Genomic DNA, 23334 nt, shown 5'->3' on the forward strand with positions numbered 1-23334 from the left:
TGCCCATGCAGCATTATTAACAAATTAAAAAAAACATACATCTGCAATTGTTTCTAAGTCTTAATAAAATAGATGCTGAAATATAATGGCCAATGAAAGAGGTAATCTCAAGCAGATTTGAAGCTAAACCAACACCTTAACACTGCTTACTATTTTCCAATCATACTTTTTGATGACCTGGTACAGCATAAAATATATTGCAGTCTACTGCTTCATCTACATGATTTATATCAAAATTGTCGCTGTCCGGAAATCAGTAGATGGCAGGTTTGAATCCCGCTGGTTCCAATTTTTTTCTGACTTATGATTTTCATTACAGATCGAGCATACTGATCTTAAAACAAATGGAGTAATGCCGAAAATTTGTTAACAAATTATGATTTCCTCCTATTAAAGCCTCTTTGTATACTATATATGAATCTAGTTGATAGAGCTTCGACATAAGAATAATCAAATATCATTGAATATCCTGCGTGAGATTCAGATCAAATGACCAAGGTCATTTAAGTTTTTTTTAAGTGTTGAATTGCCGTCATAACTTTGAAAGATTATGGATATAATTCATTAAACAAGGACGAAATGGTAATCAAGTATCACTTATTGTTTTGCACGAGTCTTATGTCACATGATCAAGATCTGAGGTCATTTAGGGTAAATGAATAGAGTTATCATATCAATGGTGTTTTTTTGTAATGTGAGGGGCAGAGAAATATGGAGAAGGAAGAAAAATAAAATTCATGTAGTTTTTTATTAATACAAAATTGAATATATGAAATTAAGTTTTTGAAATTTTGTAATATTTAATGATTTAATTAGTTTCATTACTAAATGAGTTTCAAGGGATCTTAGTTACCATGTAGGGAAATTGTTTAATGCCCTCGAAGAATGGCTGTCCAGGAGTGTGAAAATAATTGAATTGTTGGGTTGGTTATTACGAATGACGCTGTTTTGGGTGCGCATGTTAACGATTATATGTGACGGTTCACCTTAATTTATACATGAATTTTCCTGATTGAAAGAAATATAAATCTGAGAATTTCAATATTTTCGGCAATTTCAATATTTTGGGCAATAATGGATTGGTATGGAAACAATCAAAATCATACCAAGGACTCGCTTTGGCGCTTCACGAATCAGGGTAAAGAAGGGTAATAATGATATGAAGTTCTGCCGAGTATTAGTGAGAAATCTTATGTAAAAAGCATTGACGTTGGGAAATAAATGAATTTATTCAATATCCCAACATGTATTGCACAATCGTTTTGGATATACTTGTAGACCAGTATGTATTTTTAATGTAGTTCAACTTTGATAATGAATCTTAAATGATGATGCATTATCATGATTACGCTAAAATTTAGTTTACTTTGAAGGTTTTTTTTTTCTGTTAGTATAAGGTTGGCAATGTGAGGAGCATTTATAGTACGCTGCAACTTGCTTTCAATTCATCAGTTTGTCACTGCAGATCATAGGCTGCGGAAGGGGGGGGGGGGACGGTCTCCCCCTAATTTTTTTTTTATAACTTTTTTTTTTTTGCTTGTCAATTTTTTTTCTGCGTCCCCTCTAAATTCACGTGGACCCCCCCCCCCGAAACGTGTTTAGGTTAATGACCTTTTTTTTTTTGCTTGTCAAAAATTTTTGGTTAGCCACACCTAAAATTTGGGGCGCTCGTCCAATTTTTTACCTGTGTCCATCCCAAAATTTTAGGTGGATACCCCCTAAATTTTTTGGCTTCCGCCGCCAATGCTGCAGATCATGACTTAGGCCTATAATTGTGATAACCATATTATGACCAAGTCGATCCAGACTTGCCGAACTCCGTGAATTGAGGCTATTGTTAACTTTATCTTGTTCTGTGATTGCCCGACATAGCCACAACGGCCAGGTTGAAGCCAACTCAATCGAGCGTAATGATCTGGGAATCTTAACATTGCTCCTCATTGTCGTTTCCAGTAACACGTATTAGGTCTCGAAAAGGAAACTTTGGACTGTCATAGGAAATCATATTGTCACACACTCGCATGCCTAGATTCAAGTAAAAATATGGTACCCTGCCAAGTGCACGTGACCCCCTGAAAATGGAATTCACTCTGTGACGTCACACAAATCGAATTACTATGCAATTACACACCCATATCATAAATATCTACTAACGATAGCCGAGAGGGCCACTGTGCACCTAGACAGCTTACAGCCAAGCGATATCATCACCCGTCTCTCATCCAGGTAAGTTCGCTCATTGTTTAGTTATCATTCGCTTGCTGATTGAAATCGTGCATCAATCGCATGAATTTGTTTAAATACAATTGGTGATTTAATCTTGGGTTGATTTTACCTTTGAAAGTAACTTAGGCCCTAATTCAGGCGCGGCTGTAAATTTCTTTAAAGCGAAAACTATGTTCTCTAAAACAATGGATTATATGAATAATGGTCATCTATCAGTATCCCATATTTTGAGGAGGGAACTCTGAATTCCCCCAAGGTGGTAAAGTCCATCAAGGGGGATACTTTTCTGACTAAAAATTTTTCGTTGGATTAGGAATGTCATAGTAAAAATAAGTTTACAACATGATGGACAAGATAGCCTATTGGTCGCAAGGGTCTACAAATATTTATTGCCAAAGATTTTCAACTCTAAAAGATAATCTTGATGACCACTTACAGGGCCATGGGAACATTTTTTTTGACTGGGGGGGGGGGCTGATGTAGATGTAAAAAAAGTTTTCATTTCATAATGGAGATCAAATTGGTCGCCAGAAATTTGAAAAGCAAAAAAAAAAGGTTTTCACTGCAAAACGGATGACAAATTGATTCCGAGAAATTTGAAAAGCAAGAAAATAAAGGTTTCCTTACAAAATGAAGGTCATTATAGTTACATTTTTCATTTTTTTTAACATACCTTCCAAAATATCTGCATATGGAGAATAATACACGCAGCACCCCCCAAAAAAAAATGTTGGGGGTGCTCCAGCACCCCTGCTTCCCAGGACTATGATCACCTAAAAGGTTACGTCAGTGGAATTGATAACAATATTTTCATGGATCCAATGTTTCCTTTGGTTGGGTTAGGAATATGTAAGATCGAAAGGTAAAACATAATACATTCTTAATTCCGAAGCTTCGTAATTCCGAAGGTTCGGTTATTCCGAAGGTTCGTATTTCCGAAGGTTCGTAATTCCGAAGGTTCGTCAATCCGAAAACAAAATAAGGTTCGTAATTCCGAAGGTTCCTTAATCCGAAAACTAAATAAGGTTCGTAATTCCGAAGGTTGGTTAATCCGAAAACGAAATAAGGTTCGTAATTCCGAAGGTTCGTTAATCCGAAAACGAAATAAGATTCGTTAATCCGAAAACGAAATAAGGTTCGTTAATCCGAAAACGAAATAAGGTTCGTTAATCCGAAAATTAAATAAGGTTCGTATTTCCGAAAATGAAAATACTTCATTTTGGTAACAAAAACGATGTTGTCATTACAAGATTACACGATATTATGCAATGATAGTAATAACGATCGATGATGTGTGTTGGGGCCAAAGCATGTATTTCATTAAGAATGGCGCCCTGATGAAGCATAGGCTAATTTCGATTTTATCTGAGCAATTGCTGCCTATAAGCAAATGGTTTAATTAAAGATGCAGGGGATCAAGTGTGTTGGAAGCGTGCGAGCAACCTCTAGATAATAGGATTTGTATTGGAGGGGATGTCATTTTTAATAACAGCTTCTGCTGGTAATAAAGATAAAAATAATACTAATAATGATCCTTGTGAGATGTTTAAAGCGCGAATCGCAAGTTGAAACTAGTAGACATTTCATGTAACAAGACGTGAAGTGAGCATTCGGAGCATTTTTTGTAATCGTGAGAAAGATGTGTATCTTTCTAAAGAATTAATGCGAGGGCGAGTTGTAATTTGTTTATATACTGACCTGGGGCCCGTTGCATGAAACTTTTTACCTGAGAAAACTCAGGTTGTTTTTACAGGAGTTTTTGCCCTGTGCTAAAGTAATTGGCGGAAATCAGACTAACCTTAGTTTTCAGTTTTTACCAGAGTTTTCTCAGGTAAAAAGTTTTATGCAACAGGCTTCAGAAAGTAATCTTTTAAGGACTGCATCTAGTGACTCATGAATAGAATATATATCTCACGAACTAAATAATGAGAGCGCGAACCGCAAGCTTAAAATTTGTGATATTCCAACCTGAAAACTGGACATTTCATACTTCTTTTTTGTAACCAGGAATAGAATGAGTTCCTCAATAAACAATACTTGATGCGAGCGAGAAACGTGAGCCAAATTTTTCCGATTTTCCAACCTGAAAACTGGACATTCTATAGCATTCTTGTAAAAAAAATAATAATAGCTGGGAGAATAGTTTTCAGAACTGAAGTGGCTTCCCTGGGTAAATGATATCTTTATCAATATCATCATTCTAGGCCCACATGAAATTTCCAAAAGTTTGAGCACGTGATTCGCTCGCAACATCTCACAAGGATGCCCTTTTCACAGTATTGACCAAAAAGGTGAATTTTACATCTTCAGATTTGACTTTTTCCCCCAAACCGCTTGCTCTCTACGCTCGCAGAAATGAAACGTAAATATATAACTTTAGCATGTTTAGTGATCACTTAAAAAATTGTGCTCAATTTAGTTACTACAAAAACACACAACCTCTTAACACATGACACAGATGATAATCTAATGGTGAAAATATCCGTTTGCACCAAATTGCCCCTATTGGCCCCCTTTTTTTTTTACTTTGCCCCCCCCCCCCAAAAAAAAATACGTTCCGCCGCCATTGGCTAAAACACGCATCGTCTTCATGGCTAACTGCAAAAAGTTCTTAAAATGTCCCCTTTAGATCAGAGCTTATATATTTAAAAATTCTGTTCGCGCTTCTTGCTAGCAGTTATTATCTAAATTTAGTTACATAGGCATCTCGCTTTGAAGATCACAAACATATTGCCCATCATATTAACAAAAATATAGCTCGCGCTCGCATTATTTAAAAAGGGTTTATCATGTTATTACATATTTACTTTATTTTATAAGGATAAAGCTAATTATTGACTGTTAGGACTACCCTTTCAAAGAAACAAACAAAAATCAACTTTAAACTGCCGATCAAGGAAAATATGGCTTAAAAAAAATTCCCCCCCCCCCCTCTATTTGACGAAAGTTGGATCCGCCGGGAGGGAGGCAGGGGGCATCAAAAATGGAATAAAAAACAGGGGAATTAATATTTTCCAAAATGGGAAAGTTCCTTTTTCAAAAATAAATATGCCGTTTTTCATGTTTTTTCGAAATAAAATACTCTTTTTAAAGTATACAAGTTAAGTTAAGTTTTCAGGCTGGAATATTGAAAAATTTCAGCTCGCACTTCGCACTCTCATTCGATTGGTGAAATATGCATCCTAAAGAGGTCACTAAATGCTTTCTTTAACAGGTTCCTTTTCTGGTCAGTATGTTTAAGCTCGCGTTTTGCGCTCGTGTTAATTCTTTAGTTAGATGCACATCTTTTTAATGACAGCAGAAATCTGCTCGGATTTTTAAAAACTAATTTTCATTTTTTATTGAAATAACCTAAAGTTTAGCTTGTGATTCACGCTCGCAACACCTCGCAATAATGCCATTTTAAGAATAACTGACCACAAAAAACGTTATACAACTTCACCTTTGAATTTGTTTTACCAAGCCGCTCGCTCATTATACTCTCTCCCGAAAAATAAAGCCTAAATATACATTTTGCCATAATAAGAAGTCACTTCAAAAAAGTTATTCTCTACTTAATCACTATCAAACAGACAATGACTTCAAGCAGATGATAATCTTAAGGTGAAAATATCACCACAGTCCCAATTTTGACGTATGAGTTTCATTTTTTGGCTTTACCCCCAACGAAAATTCGTTCGGCCGCCCTTGCCTTCCCATCCTCATATGATAATTGAACGGCAACAGTGTCCCCCGCCCCCCTCCCCTTGCCTCTGCCTCTGCTTTCCCGGTTTTCATTTTTCGGATTAACGAACCTTATTTTGTTTTCGGATTAACGAACCTTATTTTGTTTTCGGATTAACGAACCTTATTTTGTTTTCGGATTAACGAACCTTATTTCGTTTTCGGATTAACGAACCTTCGGAAAAACGAACCTTATTTTGTTTTCGGATTAACGAACCTTATTTCGTTTTCGGATTAACGAACCTTCGGAAAAACGAACCTTATTTCGTTTTCGGATCAACGAACCTTCGGAATAACGAACCTTTTTTCGTTTTCGGATTAACGAACCTTCGGAACAACGAACCTTATTTCGTTTTCGGATTAACGAACCTTCGGAACAACGAACCTTATTTCGTTTTCGGATTATCGAACCTTCGGAATAACGAATCGTCGGAATTACGCCACAAATGTTCGGATTAACGAACCCTTTTTCGTTTTCGGATTAACGAACATCGAGGTATAGGCAATTTACGTGTTTCGGAATTACGAACCTTCGGAATAAAGAACCTTCGGAATTACGAAGCTTCGGAAATACGAAGTGTAACCGGTAAAACATATTAGTTGCTAGCAACATAATTGCCGACAAAAATAAAATAGTGAAAATGCAAAAGATACCAATCATGTAGACTTGTGGCAAAATGCTTACATTACATTCCCCATCCTATCTTCTCCGTTGGGTCACCCATGGTAAAGTTCATCAAGGTCTGAAATATTATTGCAATAACAATGTCAATGTCAGTTTGATTGCTGGAAAGATTATATACTCTTAATGTTGGGCAACGTACTGTACACACAACAATTGGTTAAAAAATATTCAACTCTGGGTAGTTTTCACCTAAAGCACACATTGTTGGATTAAAACTACCCAGAATTAGATAAATTTTCAACCAATTGTTGTGTGGGCAGTATGTTGCCCAACATTTTTAAGAGTGTCTTACTGATGTTTAGACAGGAAAATACTAGTGAACAATGACCAATAGCCAAATCAATCAAATATTTGCCTGGCCCATTGTAAGATTAAAATGACCGAGTCCTTTTAGAAGGTCACGTCGAGATTATTTTTGTGGTTTGTCATTGGTTTATTGATGTGAATTGTGATTTCACCCAGGAATCGATTACGGTTTTTTTTAAAAAAAACAAATACAGAGAATGCAAACAATATCCGATGTGAACCGATTTTCTGTTAAGATCATAAGTTCACTAGTGAAGATTAAATATTGCTGTGTCATTGCTATTAGTCTATGATTATTGTAAAAACTTTTGTTTAAACAAAGGAAGGTCAATATAACCTCTAATCTTGACCCCTTCCTTCATTTCTTCTTCTTCTACTTCTTCTTTTCCTTTTTCTACCTCAACTTCTTCTTTCTATCTAGTCTTAGATCATCATCTCAAAATGGCGCCAGCTAATCCTCTCATCCGAGATAAGGCTTACATTGGAGGTGAATGGGTACCTGCTAAATCAGGAGAGACCTTTGCAGTGACGAACCCTGCAACAGGTGAAGTGATAGCCAACATTGCAGACTGTGGTGCCGCTGACACTGATCGCGCCATTGAGGTCGCTCATGCCGCTTTTAAGACATGGAAGAAGACAACAGCAAAAGTAAGAACAGAGTCATTGACCCTGTCATATAATTAATCAATGCATTATCAAATGTGAACCAAAACATTGTTTTTCAGCTTTCAATGCTAAAACCCATTAACCCTGTTTTCATGGTAAACTCGATTTCTTCGCTCCCTTGGCTTAAACGCATTTTCGAAAATGATTGTCCGGAGGGGGGGGGGGGAGTCTGTTTCAAGCTTTGTAAATTAGTAATGACTTCCAGAACACCAATTTTGAATCGTGAATTAGTAGACCTAAAGTTTTCTTATGAATTATGGACACTGGAACGACGCTTTACAACCATGACAACGACCGCGTCAAAGGTTTTAGAAATGCGAATGTTGACAAAAATCATTGATCATACCAATCCTAGTAGGCTTCATGCAAAAATGTAACAAGGTCTGAATATTCGACTAGGTGTTATATGTTACACACCTTTCATCCAGCCACCATCATTTCGTGAAAAATTAAATGCAATTCCATTGCCAGAATTATTATGTGAATGACGACTATAACTCAGCTGTTCGAGTGTATGCATATCTTTAGCAAATATTGCAATGCAGCGTCAAGTCCAGAGAGTAAATTTGAACATTTGTAGAGTGTTGATTTCTTTTGTATAAACACACACAGAAATTCAAACAAATATTGAAATGGCTTACAAGCAGTAACAGAAGTAATAGAAGTAGGGAGTAGTAGCAGTATAGTAGTCATATTAATAGATAATACCTAAGAGTAGTAGAGGTAGTATAGTAGTAGTAGCTTGTAGTAGTAGTAGTAGTAGTAGTAGCAGTAAGAGTAATAGTAGTAGATGTAGTAGTAGTAGTAGTAGTAGTAGTAGTAGTAGTAGTAGTAGTAGTAGTAGTAGTAGTAGTAGTAGTAGTAGTAGTAGTAGTAGTAGTAGTAGTAGTAGTAGTAGTAGAAGTAGTAGTAGTAGTAGTAGTAGTAGTTGTTGTTGTTGTTGTTGTAATAGTAGTATCGGTAGTGGTGGTAAGAATAGAAAAATCAATAGCAGTATAGATTTTCACATATATTGCCCAGGCCTTTTGCCGGTAATGTATGTGTAACATATTTCCTGAAGAAAAAACCATTACAATGAAGGTCAAGGTGTGGGGTCATGTTATTTCCAATCGTATTTTGTAGTTATAGTTTAAAATCTACTTTATTCTTGACTTTCAGAAAAAAATAAAAAATTGAAGAAAAGCTTATAATTGAAACAAGAACGTCCGTGAATTCTTATCGTGTGTAATATAAGTTTATTGAATTAATGTAACCTTAAAAAAGAATTTAAGTGGCCCTTATTTTCTTTACCCATATTGTTTTTTATACTCATTTTTTTTTTTTTAAAACAAGTGCACACCTAGCTACGAATAATGCTTATAGCATTTTCATTTTATTTGAATGCGAGATAAAAGAGCATTGTAGATTAAATGCCTTGCTCAGGGGCACAGGTGCCGAGGATCGAACCCCGGACTTTCCATGTATAGCAAGGCGCCTTAGACCACTCGACCACGGCACCTCATGCTGTACATAGCGCAGATACACACCGCACACCTTTGCACTCCCACCCACATAACACTAACGCACACCCGCTCACTCATGTAATTTGACAATAGGGGAATTTATCATTAATCGCCGAAATGGAGAAGTATGTGATTTTACACTTTCACACACACCTTCCTGCACCACACACCCACCCACACACATACGCACACGCTTCTCAAACATGTATCCATACACACACACACATCTCACCGTATATCTTTTTTTTTCTTGGGGGGTGATAAGTTTCTGCATTTTATTCATAAATCGGAATAAATTATCATGATCACATTATAACGAAGATATGAAAGAATATATTTTGAATGTGAAAATTGAAGAGATAAATGATACGGACAAAGACTGATAATTAAATTACACATAAAGCATGTGATATACTAGTAGTACATTCAGTAAAATACATGAGAAAGCTATTTTAAGCACAAAAGTGCTTGAAGCAATAAGCAGCTGACTAAAAGTATTTGCATGGTGTGTATTTAAAGACTTTGCCCTTATTTTATTATTTTTCCTGAATATGATGAGAGCGGTATAGGTTCGATCGATAATTGTGAGTCTCCAATACCCCCACTCCTTTTTGTTATTATTTTTTCCAGGGAATATATCTGATATATGACATTGGTATAGGGGTGATCATCTTCCATTCCTTTCATTTAATATCCTGGTGATAAATTCGAATAATTTTGTTGTTTCTATTCAAGGAAAGAGCTGCTATCCTGAACCGTTTCGCAGGACTGATGGATAAAAACAAGGAGAATTTGACCAACATCATCATTGCAGAAAACGTGTGTATAATACCTTTTGCGTAATTTTCTGTTCATTTATGGTTTGTTTAATATGAATTCTTTCGTTTCCGCGATGATATTAATCAGTGTTTATGTAAATGTACAAATGATTCTAAAGAGTCAATTTACGTCGCTCGAACAAAAGAGCTAGGCTTGTTCGATTGAAGCGTCATCTCGCTGGAGTGTCATAAGCGTCATATAAAACACGATAAGTGAAGTTTGTGCTTCCAAATGAAGAAATTTATTGGGGGTAAAAATGGAAGAAATTAGAGCAGGGAATGATCAACGTTTTGGGAATGTTTATAATCTTACAAGTACAAAAATAAATTAGATGGACTATTTTTATGTTTAAAGAATAATTATTTACACAGATTTTTTCCGAGGCTTGGAGGTTTACATCATTTTCAATTTTTTTTTATGCTAAGACAAAAAGGTTACCTTAATTTTTTTATTTATTTATATATTAACAATTAATATTATTTGTATTGTGCTTATCACAAAACATGTCTCTAGTAAGCGCTTATATCTATTTATTCACGTTTTATGTCATCAGGGTATCCCTTTCAGTTAGCAAACTGATTTACATAAGGGCCCCGCAACAACAACAAATAGAAAACAACAACATGAAATAGAAATAGAATTACAATACTACATAATAGTGATGATACGTCTTAAATTATCTCATGTAGGGAAAGAAATTGTTTGAGGCCTCAACTGAAGCAAAAGGTGCTGCAGAATTCCTTCGATACTTTGCGGAAGAAGCGACGAGGACAAGCGGTGAAGTTCTGATGCCACATGACAAAAACAAGAGGGTCATGGTTATCAGACAACCAGTGGGCGTGGCTGGACTTATTACCCCTGTAAGTGAAATAATTTGTTATCAACGAATCAAAAAGGGGTGATATATAGATTGTGAAGATAAATAGCTTTTTAATGTTTTAATTATTTATTGTTAGGATGGATAGGAGAATATTTCACCACTCCTGGAGAATTAAAAAAAAATATCAAACTAAATTGATTTAATGAATGGCGGATCAAGAATTTTTCCAAAGGGGGTATTTTTGCTCAGAGAAAAGGTCTTCACTTCCGTATGCACGACATTTTCCACTAAAATTTTTTATGGCTCTCAAAAAGGGGAGGGGGAACGGGCCTGGTTAGCCCCTTACTAGATACGCCACTGAATTCAATGATTCATTAAGGAAAAAAAATGTATCAAACGACATATGCATACTGTAAATAAAGGACAGACAAATTAATAGATTACATACCTATATAAAAATAATAATATAGGATTTGTATAGCGTATCCACCTTGCTAGGTGCTCAAGGCGCTCCTTTATTACCCCGGCTAAGCTAGTCTACCGATTCTGATGAATGAATGAACTACGGCGTCCCTCAGGGATTTATACTGGATCTGCTTATGTTCTTAATTCATATTGATGATATCGTAAAACATATTAAAACTGTTCTATTAACCCTTATGCTGATGACATGGTAGTATTTCTCTCATGAACATGTAACAACTATTGAAACCCAAGTGAATTCTAAGTATAAACAAGTGGGTGTGATTCTAAATTGAGGCTTAATTGTGATGAAACAGTAAGTATGCTATTTGACTCTGGCAAAATGGTTAGTAAATGTAATAGGATTAACTTGAATGTAAATTGAAATAATACAAAACAAGTGCAATCAAGCAAATATCTTGGCAGGTTGTTAGATCCCAGTTTAAAGTGGAACTTTTGCGTATCGAATATATATGTTCTATAATAAGCAAATTCATAAGTTTATTAGATCGATTGCGTCATTCTATCGATCATAAAAATATGAAAATTGTGTAAAATGCCATTGTCCTTCCCATTTTTTATTACGTTGATATAGTACATTATATGGATCAGCATTTGCAAAATACATCGACTCATTATAGAAACTTCAAAACAGAGCGTGCAGATCATATATAAGGAATAAGTCCATATACAGTCACGTGTCTATATACGTGAGTTACATGTTCGTTTGGGTTGGAAACCTTTATCAACTAGGCGATGCTATCATCTAAAATAAATACAATGGTCTTTAAGGCCTTAGATGAAATTTCTTTCTCAATATTTGAAAGTATTTTTCCAACATAACGGCAGACAGTGTAGTTATTCTCTCAGGTCCCATGGAAATTTAATATAAGCAAAACTTAAAACAAATTATTGTAAACGTTCATTCTCGACAGAGGTGCTTCTCAGTTCAATGACCTCCCAGCCTAAAGGTCCTCTGGAGTCTCGAAGTCTTCTTACATAGGCTCAATGCATTCCTTCCTGATCTATGAAATTTGATACTGGACCCCCCCCCATCCCAAATTTTCCCCTTTTGTTGTAAGAGATTTTTGTAAGACTACTTGTGTTTTAATCATTGGACCCCATGGAAGAACAGTACTGTCTAGTGGCAGAAATGAACTGGGTGTCCTTCCGATTTCACTATCCTCAAAAGTCTCGGTATATATTATATTGTTATTTCTTACTTAATATTCTATATCTCGCTTTTATACGTTCATATGTACACTCCTTTTTTATAGTGATACAAATGGATGAATGAGTGAGTAAGTGAATGAATAAATGAATAAAAAAACAATAAATATATTGTTTAAAATATGAATCAGTCGTGACTTTTACATAGTGCAGTGTTATGAAATTATAGGTGTAATTGCATACAAATGTTAAATGACCGCCGAACTCTAGTTTACAAAATCGTATTCATATTTTGTATACTAATGATTATAAATTACATCTACTGTTCAGTGGAACTTTCCGATGGAGATGATAACTAGGAAGGCCGGTGCCGCTTTGGCTGTTGGGTGTACCGTCGTTATCAAGCCATCAGAGGACACTCCATTTTCAGCACTGGCTCTCTGTGATGTAAGTATGTAGATGACATCTACTCTATTGTGAGATATATCATAGGAGGTTTACGATTTACAACGGTAAATAAATAAATTGATTGGAAAATGCAATGTTCATCAAGCTGCTACCTCAAAAGGCACCAGCGTAACTCGAAATATTACTGTTATTAGGCATCTGACGGAGAAGCGTGTCAGTACCTAAATGTCTTTGAGGTGAATTACATGCCTGCAGCTTGACGTATTAAGAAGAAACACATGGGAGTTACATGTAAGTGATGACGGAATTTACCTCTTCCTTTCATCTACAGATGGCGAAGGAAGCAGGTGTCCCAGACGGTGTCTTCAACATATTACCCTGTTCCAGATCTAATGCTCCAGCGATAGGTAAAGTCATGTGCGAAAGTCTGCTGGTATCCAAGATATCTTTCACAGGCTCTACAGCCACGGGAAAGGTAAATTCAACTTTCCCCGTCATATAGCAATATTTAGTTATCTGTTATTCGTTTGTTGTCATGTTTTCACCATGTAAAATGATGGTCACATTGACAAGAAGAGTGTTACGTTTGTAGGTAAGAGTACTTAGTAGGAGAACATATAAAGACAAAAGTTTGAAACGCGAGTCTCTTGAATAACATACTTGACAATTTAATCATTGAAGAAGAACATAGTTTGAAATACAATATTTCATAATTTCGTTTTTAAAACAAAAACAAGTACGAAAAAACAAGATAAGTATGAACAGATATTATTGTCTAAATCACCAAGCTCATGTCACCAAACGAGCTGCCTGACTGACGAGAATATCATACTTTTGTTGTCTGCAATCGTTTGTTTTTTGTGAAAGAGAGTATATTTATTTTGATAAGCGATTGTAATATAACAGACCTTGTTATCTAGGGGCCAAAGCTCCTAAATAAATCCGTCTATAATTATATTTCTTCTCGACTTGTTCGTAACTCTGAATGAAATTATGATTGAAAGCCATTAGCGCCACTCTGTGTACTAACCATTCGCGTATGTTTCTTTAGATTCTGTTGGGTCAGAGTGCAAGCACAATGAAGAAGGTGTCCATGGAGCTCGGAGGCAATTCGCCCCTAATTGTCTTTGATTCAGCAAATCTTGATGCTGCCGTGATGGGAGCATTTGCGCTGAGATTCTACGGTTCGGGTCAGGTATCAAAGCTTATAAGGTTTTCTGTAGACTGCGGTACAAATCATTTCCTGTGAGGCCGGTATGACTGATAAGTCATACATAAGTCATACATGCTTATAGATTAGTAAACATGAAATATTATCAATGATGAAAAATGATTTACCGGCAGGATCGGTTATATCGGCATTAAAAAGCATATTCACAAAAGTTGGGCAAGCATGCATCATGCCTTTTTAAAATCGTATTAATGAATGTTGTATCTGGGAAGCCAATCCGACGATAGATTTTTAATTTGGTCACTTCCGTCGCAATAATAATCTTCTAGAATTCCATGATTAATGTAAGCATTGAAATGAAATTCAATAAGAATCTTGTCGGCGAAATTGCTTCCAACGAAAGTGACATCAAAATGTTATCATTACAGGTGTGCGTAAGTGCAAATCGCATCTTGGTGCAAGAAGGGATCTATGACAAATTCTGTGAGAAGTTGAAGGAGTATGTATCGGGTCTGGTGGTAGGAGATGGATCTGATCCAAAGACTACAATGGGACCTCTCATCAACCAGCGAGGTCTAGAGAAGGTGAACAAAATTCAAATTACATGTTATTCACAAATAAAAACTGAATTCCCCCAAAACCAAGTTAAACATATATCGAAGGATCAAGCTTTGAGAAATTACTCAAAAGTTGTTTCTTCTATGTCCAAGAGCATTGTCTCATATAACAGTTCACAAACAAATGTTGCACTGAAGGTTGTAAATTCAATTCCTGAAATGAAATAATTATTTTTGGTGTCGTACGATGTCGTATGTCGTGCGCTAGATGTCATAATATTTAGGAAATGTCTTTAATAGCTCTATTAAAGGAACATTAATTTTATTTTTCTCGATATAATTGAAGTAAATTAGTGAATGTCTGTAAGAACTCAAATTTGTTGGGTTTCAATAATTGATTCCATTTATTGTATCATCTTGGTAATAAATAAAATCACGTATTTTCAGCTCTCGAAATAGCCACAAAACAAAGTCTCCATCTTAACACGCGTTTACTTATTTAATTGTTATTTTTTTATTTATTCATGTATTCATTAGGAACGTTCTTAATAATGGTGAGAGTGGGTGAATTTCCTATAAAGGATTTGAGGGGCAGGAGGGGATAAATCTTTCAAACTAGATGAGCACAGCAGCGATAACTTTGTAATATCGTTTAATTTTCTTTTTATGGGTCAGATTGAAAACAATATCCACAATTGAAAAAGATAATATATAAAAAAAAAAGTCATGTATTCTATGCTATAAGAAGTTGGGCTATCATATACACGTATAAGCGTATCATGATTATAAATCGATTTTGTCGACAGTGATTTTGTGATCATATTTACATTTAGGTAGAGAGGCACGTGCAGGATGCGGTGAAAAAGGGCGCACGTCTCCTCACTGGAGGATGCCGGTCAAAACTCGGAGGGAACTTCTTTGAACCCACTGTCTTATGCGATGTGCCTACAACTGCCCTTCCATTTTCAGAAGAAACATTTGGTCCATTGGCTTCAATAATCAAGTACGTAACATGGAAAAGAGACGAATATCATGAATAATTATGCTTCACGATGATGTTTAAGTGAATCATTGGATGTAAGATTGGCACAACATCCTCTTCCAATACACGATTGCTTTTCATCTTTCTATAGTATGTCGCCCTGCCTTTGTCCATCACGAGCTGTGTAATTTATGATTTCGATGTTGACATTTACAATCTAAGCAGGTGTTAGGCTATAGTTACACATTTTAACTTTTCAGTATTTTGCACAAAAAAAGAGTAAGTCAATTTGTAAGATACCGTTTTCTACCAGCAGCGTTTCGGAATGATACTTTTATTATTGATTTGTATGTTGTTCAAATGTCTCTCACACTTTTCATCTTTCTGTCGATTTCCCCCTTTCTATTGTCTCACCTGCTCCCATCTCTCTTTAATCTCACCCTCTCTTTCTTTGTACCCAGGTTCAAGACTGAAGAAGAAGCAGTGACCATCGCCAATAACACTCGAATGGGTTTGGCGGGATACTTTTACTCCAATGACCTCACTCAAATCTGGCGTGTCGCTGAGGAGATGGAGGTGGGTCAGGTCGGTATCAACGATACCTTCTTCTTCAATGAATGGGCCCCATTCGGAGGCATCAAGGAATCTGGCTTGGGTGTGGAATGTTCCAGATTTGGCTTATACGAGTTCCAGAACATGAAGGTCTTGGGCTTTGGTCTCCTTTAAGCGTTAGCAATGACACTGTCTGGTGTTTTTTTAATGATAAGATACAACCAACATATGCACAAATCAAGGTTCAATATCCTAATTTTGCTTCAAGAGGAAGAGAAGGAGATATCAACCGATGAATTTATTTGCTGAGTAAATAAAAAAATATTTACACAATTCAACAACTAAGTATAGCAATGATAGTTTTAGATCACGTAGCGTATTTACTTCCCACATCTTCTTTGTGATAGTTTCCTCTATATTTCATACCTGTGCAAATAGTTGCATTTCGTTTATTCCAATTTAATTCTCAAATTTTCATTGTCATTAAATATTGATTGTGCATGTGCAGGGTGATTGATTGTCAGTTGCCCTATGTCTAGCCATTTTTTACCCCGTAAGATAAAAGTGGGACCTTGGCTTCCCTAGCCGAAAGATTTGTAATTAATCGCAAAATGGTAATTCCCAAATAAGGTAATTGTTGCATGCGCTTTGCTAAAAAACTAAGCAGGCCGGGACGAATCAAAATTATTCTTTATTATTTGAAAATATTTTATTTTGCAAATGTTTGATATGTGTAGCGGATATCCTGAAATGATTTGTCATATTATTGTGCATATATTATAAGACTTTATTATCAGAGTGATGCATTTTTGGAAAGATTCCAGTAGACCAGGTTTTGAGCTTGCGTTCTTCAAGATGGTTGCAGGATATTGACTTTAAACTGGTCTTCTAGAAATTTGAAATGTTCTGGAGAAAGAATACTTCTTCACTAACAAGACATAATCTTTTCAGACGCCAATTCATTATCATTCATATTGAAAGTGAAAATATGAATGAGTTGAAGTTTATTCAATATGTACGATGGTGATGCAACTATGAGTTGCATGGTCATGGTTGACTACAATAATTAGTGTGTTGATTGTGTCTCCTATCGCACTAAAAAAGGGGTCGGGAAATGGCAAGTAATGAATAGAAGATTAGTTATAGGTCAGATGGAAGTATACGCACGCACTCCAATATAACATTCATAAACAATTCAAAAGAAATTTGAAATAGTTTTGTTTGCAAATGTAAGACATCTATAGTTGTGTACAGAAACGCTCATAATGCTATCAAAAATATTTACAAAATACAAAGGTGTTATACAGTGATGATGTTGGAAGTTGGGTGCAGTGCTGAATTTATCTAGAGAATCTATTAAAGCTTATATCACGCAACGGGAGAGATCTTGTAATCGGTATAATGTTTGTGCTCAATCGAGTCCCAAATTTAAATCTTAAAGCGTATGCCCAAAGGCCGATACCACCCAACAACTATTTCTTTAATTAGATAAAACAACAGATAAGCATAGCACTGAATATGTCATCAAAATCCTTGTATGGTAATAAAGTGTTTGTCTTTTAAAAGTTACATTCATTCTCATGAGGTAGTCATTACATTATGTACATTCCGGTCAGTGTGAAAAGTAGGGTGTCAATGATGTCACACGCTATTTCCTTTGCATATCATTATATGAAAACAAATTTTCTATATTAATTTTGGAATATATTATTTTTTTTATAGTATAGCAGATCTCCACCATATTATAAGAACGATGATTTTATACTTTTCATGAGGAATCGAACAAAGTGGAGGAAGAAATTGAAATATTTTATAAATGAAATCAAGTACAAAAGAGAATGTGAGTGTGTGACATCATCAGCTCTAAAATTTAAATAGCAAATGCGATATTTACAAACGTCATAACTTTCTTATTTAAAATCCAATTTTCAGTGTTTGATTTAAATAGCATATTGATTTACATGTCTGGATTGATACTGAGGGAAAGCGTAGCTTTAGGAGAAGAGATAGGGTGAGAAAGAGATATAGAAAGAGAACGAGAAATAAAAGGGGACATCAACATTACTACAGAATAAGTGACAAATTACAAAGCAAAATAGTCTTTTAAAAATGTACCTTGACTTACTCTTCTGATCTTTAGTGACTTGTGCCCCTTCTATATCAATCATGTCAATATCTACACAACACACTTATAAAGAATAATCATATTGCCCTTTTTACATCTACATCAAGTATTCAAAGACAATTCGACAGAGTGTGTATATTGCTGGTATCTGAAATACGAATTTTCCAGAGGTAGAATGAAATTGACTATTAGAAATGATACTTTTAGATGTATCCAGACCTATGAAAATATATTCCCCAGTGTTTTATGCTCAATGGTTAAAACAGACAACCTCATGAAACGTGTTCACCATCACGTCTAAAGAACAAATATTTGTATATCGTTCATGTTGGACTCGCAGACCTGGAATTTGATAGTTACAGACGATTAATATCGCCTACAATCAGTGACACGATTATGATAAGTATGACTGGTTACTGCAACAACATTAGCAACAACAACAGGATAACCACCCCTCCCTTATCCATTCCCAATCCTCGACAATTATCTGCAAACATTTTTTTTGTTTCCAATCACAAAGGAAGTCATGTGATTAGTCATGTGATTTCAAAGTCCATTTCTAAATATATAAATCCAATAAATTCAACTGTAAACAAGATGCTATCGTGAGATACGGAAGGAAATGTTCGATATTAAAACTGAAGTGGTTATAAAACGATATGTCTATTGAGCTATTCAACTTGATTATTTTGAACAAATTTTGTTAGGAAATCAAGGTTCAGTATTACGATAAAAAACAAACAAACAATCGTTCTTTTAGGCCTATCTACTGTCATAGGTTAACGAGTCAAAGTCTAATCACGAATTACTGTCGTTATTTCGTCCGGATAAGTGTATATGCCTACACCATTCTCATCTGGATAAGTAAGAAATTAACATTTCTTATGTTTTGTTTTTATCTTTGTAGAGTAAATATATTGAAATAAAGGCGGGCACTGCTATTTATCTTGACTGCATGGGTTTCAGATTATTTAACGTTTAGAGTTCTCATGTATCCTGTAACCTTGGATGGTTCAGATATACATGTAAGATACAAACGAGGCTCGTACATTTAGGTCACACGGTCGTGTTATGTAGTATGAATATAACTTCCTGTTATCCTTTCAGTCATTCACCCTCACTTGTTTACAAACTCCCCCAATGTCATCTAAGAATCCCAAAACCCCCAATACCATTTAACTGCTAAGCCTTGACCATTAAGAGACCAACCCTCAGTGACGTCAGCTAACTTCATGGAAGAAGTATGACTCACACTACAGCCCCAGTCACTTGCACAGAGCATCACCACACCCCTTATACCAGAGAAAGTTTGATAGACAGTGACCTGTAGACCAATCAGAATAAGTTTAGATCACTCCCACCTTTAATAGTTACACCCCAAAACAAATGATATAAATAAGACTTCTTGATTATTAAGAAGAGAGAACACCAACGATAGAAGACTAGACCCACACTCATCCAGATAGACTGACTGACTTCAAGACTTAGACGTCCATCGAATATTATAACTTCACTCCGAATCTTAATCTTATACTTCGAAACTATTATATTCATCGTCTCCCGTCATATCCGAATCTTCATGTACTTCGAACTGTCTGTAGCTGAATATTGATAATTAAATACTTTGTGATTTGAACTGTACAACTTTCTCCAAAGTTTCTTCATTACGCTTCCCTAATTACCGATCCCAACACGACATGGTGGAGAACCCGGTTTTCTAATTGAAAAATACTTCATCATGGATATGTGCTTCGAGAAAAGACTGAGAATTGCTCTCATAAAAAGACAGTTAAGATATCATTTATCCTACGAGTGTTAGCACCGGCATGAACCCCTGTTAGAACTAGCTGAGCTACATCGGATGACAAAAAAAAATCAACGACTACAATTACCGCACTACAGAAACGCACAGACGGAAGACAAAGACGGATGAACAGACGGAAGATACAGACGGAAGAGCAGACGGACGATACAGACGGAGGGACAACAGGACAAGGACATCAATGACAACAGAGATGACAATGGCAATAACTGGAAACGACAAGATGCCATCGTCAACGCCATGACGCCGACCACTACGACAACAACATAAATCATGAACTATTGAATGAATGACTTGGACTCTTCCCCTGAATATTTAAAAACACTGGACATTACTATAATTGTGCTATTCATTATACTTAATTTTATAATCATTCTTTGAAGACATCTTCTTCATCTCTGATCGGTAAGTGAAACCATTTTCTTTATTGTTCCACTGGCATATGAGAGAGTGCGAGAGGCTATATTTGATTTAATGTCCATTACATGTGTATAATTGTATTTTCATTGTACACAGTTACATTGATTTGTTGTGATAACATCATCTTTATCCTTTTTGATTTGACATTGGAAATAGCAATATTTGACAAACACTGACTCTCACCAGTCTCATTTAAAACTGACCACGATGAATATTAAACCACCTTTAAAACTTAAGACGAAGTCATTGACATTGACAATTCCAAATACTGAGCTAGATAAGGATTAACTAAGTTTATGTAACATGTGATATTTCATTATTTCTCAAACAACATTGGATGTGAAATAATCAAAGTAGATGATATTACGAAGCAAGAATATTTTATATTTCAATCAAAATCATGATGATGTTGTATTTGGTTAACATTAACATGTAAAGCAAAGCATTTTCCAGTGATGAATGATACTGGACTGCACATAGGCCTAATGTGTCAAGAAATACAATTTTATTTTGGTTTTTATTATTTTCTTTTAGTATTTCGCCGCTTTGTGTATAGCATGAAACTTGTCAAGTTTGAATGTACTTGAAAATGACCATTAAGACATTATCAGAGTGAAACTCATATAGAAGATTTGGTGCGTAATCCTATGACATAAATATACTTCGGAATTTGAAGTGAAAATAGAAGCACATTTCCCTATGATGAGGACGCCCACCGCTCACAAATTGATTGATTTATATAATATTGTTGCGGAGTGTATAGAAACTACTTTGGTGACATCACTATTTTCTGAAATCTTACAAGTGTGAACAGACCCTTAGAAAAACTAATCCTCAACACAAGGCAAGCTTTACTCCAAACCACTTGTTTTATTACAATATCTAGACTATTTGACAGGTACAATGACATTAATGCCATAAATGACCATTACTGAGAATTGCCCTATGACCTTTAAATTCCATCGAGACCACTAAAGTTTACTGTGACCTACTGACAAACTTATCAGACAGAGATTTTTCAGACAAATGTATTTGATGTAAATAAGTGATTGTTTAATGTTTTGCTAAATGTGTGATATGTATGTGATTGAATTAGAACTTAGTAGTAATTGTTGACAATGTGTTTAATTTAGTTTAGAATAATAAATATTTTATTGAACAAATATTTATCATCGCAAGGTTGATTACCAAGACAAGTTTGAATTTATACTTGTCATAATGATGATATCTATCAAGTTTGAAAGTACTTGTTTATTTTGTTCTTTTATAACATGAATAAGGAAAGATATTCTCCAACAGGATAGGAATGATAGTAATAATTGAATTCTATGTTGATTGCTTCATTTGAATGAAGTACATAATAGGCCTTCCTAACATAGAGAAACTGTCAATTCTAGAGCGCACCTGTTAACTTTCCGCTAATTATCATGTTGATCAGATGCTAAGATTTATATAGCATACAATTTTTTCTTGTTATTACTGTTATTGCTTGAACTAATTTAGTGTTATAGTTAGAGTGAAATTGATCTGTATTCTTCATTAGATTGAAGGAGTTTGTACTATGTAATTAATGAATATTGATTTAATAATATTTGCTGATTGATTCAAAGTGCATAAGTCTGCACGAGTTAATGTATATAGTATCATTATTGGTTGATCAGTTGATTAATTTACTTTATTTCAATATTTTTTTGTGAATGTGTTCGATGTGTTAGTTATACCTTTACTTTAAGTTGAAATTAGTTAAGATGTAGTATGAATTTAATCCTCTTAGTATAAATAGTACGTGTGAGAGAGAGTGAAGTACAGTGGACAATTGAGAAACACTATTTTGGTTTCACTCACTTTTAAAAATATCCTTTGTAATCTATTTGTATACAATTCGTTTCCCAAATGAGGAGAGGAGCCTCATTTTCCAAAGAAAGGGGATGTTATGTAGTATGAATATAACTTCCTGTTATCCTTTCAGTCATTCACCCTCACTTGTTTACAAACTCCCCCAATGTCATCTAAGAATCCCAAACCCCCAATACCATTTAACTGCTAAGCCTTGACCATTAAGAGACCAACCCTCAGTGACGTCAGCTAACTTCATGGAAGAAGTATGACTCACACTACAGCCCCAGTCACTTGCACAGAGCATCACCACACCCCTTATACCAGAGAAAGTTTGATAGACAGTGACCTGTAGACCAATCAGAATAAGTTTAGATCACTCCCACCTTTAATAGTTACACCCCAAAACAAATGATATAAATAAGACTTCTTGATTATTAAGAAGAGAGAACACCAACGATAGAAGACTAGACCCACACTCATCCAGATAGACTGACTGACTTCAAGACTTAGACGTCCATCGAATATTATAACTTCACTCCGAATCTTAATCTTATACTTCGAAACTATTATATTCATCGTCTCCCGTCATATCCGAATCTTCATGTACTTCGAACTGTCTGTAGCTGAATATTGATAATTAAATACTTTGTGATTTGAACTGTACAACTTTCTGCAAAGTTTCTTCATTACGCTTCCCTAATCACCGATCCCAACACGACAGTCGTACTGCTTGAGTTTGATCTTCAAATTCACCGAAGCTGGCGCAAAAGCAGCCCGCTAGTTTTATAACCATTTTTTGAGGGGAGTGGGTAGATTCGTCTCCATCATCATCACCCTCGCTCTCTTCAATCTGACCATTTCTCTGTCTAACCCTCAAACATAAATGATTTGTTATCAATAATTTACCCAGTGGTGCAATAATCATACAAATAAATATTTCACTCGGCTCACTCCCTAAAGGAAGCCATGTTCCCACCGAATTCGGAAAACCCAAATGGTTACCACTACGGGTGCACATTCTCATAAACAAGTATCACACCTAGAATCACGGTCCAGTATGTGCCCCCACTCTTCCTCTA

At 35.4% G+C, this 23334-nt stretch overlaps 1 protein-coding gene across 2 annotated transcripts; it reads left to right on the plus strand.

The window, feature by feature from the left end:
* The first annotated feature begins 1761 nt into the window (after positions 1–1761).
* Positions 1762–17137, plus strand: LOC121410958 (succinate-semialdehyde dehydrogenase, mitochondrial-like). Of its 2 annotated transcripts, none has more exons than XM_041603366.1 (10): positions 1762–2226; positions 7362–7588; positions 9844–9927; positions 10617–10787; positions 12710–12826; positions 13119–13262; positions 13839–13982; positions 14387–14542; positions 15349–15518; positions 15959–17137. In XM_041603366.1, the coding sequence occupies exons 2-10, from the start codon at positions 7382–7384 to the stop codon at positions 16221–16223; spliced, it is 1458 nt and encodes a 485-aa protein (XP_041459300.1). In that variant the 5' UTR covers positions 1762–2226; positions 7362–7381; the 3' UTR covers positions 16224–17137. The 2 variants fall into 2 exon arrangements, with proteins under 2 accessions (XP_041459300.1, XP_041459301.1); XM_041603367.1 differs by having other exon boundaries at positions 7368–7588.
* Positions 17138–23334: the final 6197 nt, after the last annotated feature.

Source organism: Lytechinus variegatus, chromosome 3 (genome assembly GCF_018143015.1).
Source record: "Lytechinus variegatus isolate NC3 chromosome 3, Lvar_3.0, whole genome shotgun sequence".
NCBI classification, from domain to species: Eukaryota; Metazoa; Echinodermata; class Echinoidea; order Temnopleuroida; family Toxopneustidae; genus Lytechinus; species Lytechinus variegatus.

What these genes read in the sequence shown, in the direction of transcription:
- LOC121410958 (XM_041603366.1), top strand. Translation starts at nt 7,382, where the DNA reads ATGGCGCCAGCTAATCCTCTCATCCGAGATAAGGCTTACATTGGAGGT. An exon ending in TGGCTGGACTTATTACCCCT is followed by an intron (nt 10,788 to 12,709) that starts GTAAGTGAAATA and finishes TCTACTGTTCAG; the next exon opens with TGGAACTTTCCGATGGAGAT. An exon ending in CCATTGGCTTCAATAATCAA is followed by an intron (nt 15,519 to 15,958) that starts GTACGTAACATG and finishes CTTTGTACCCAG; the next exon opens with GTTCAAGACTGAAGAAGAAG.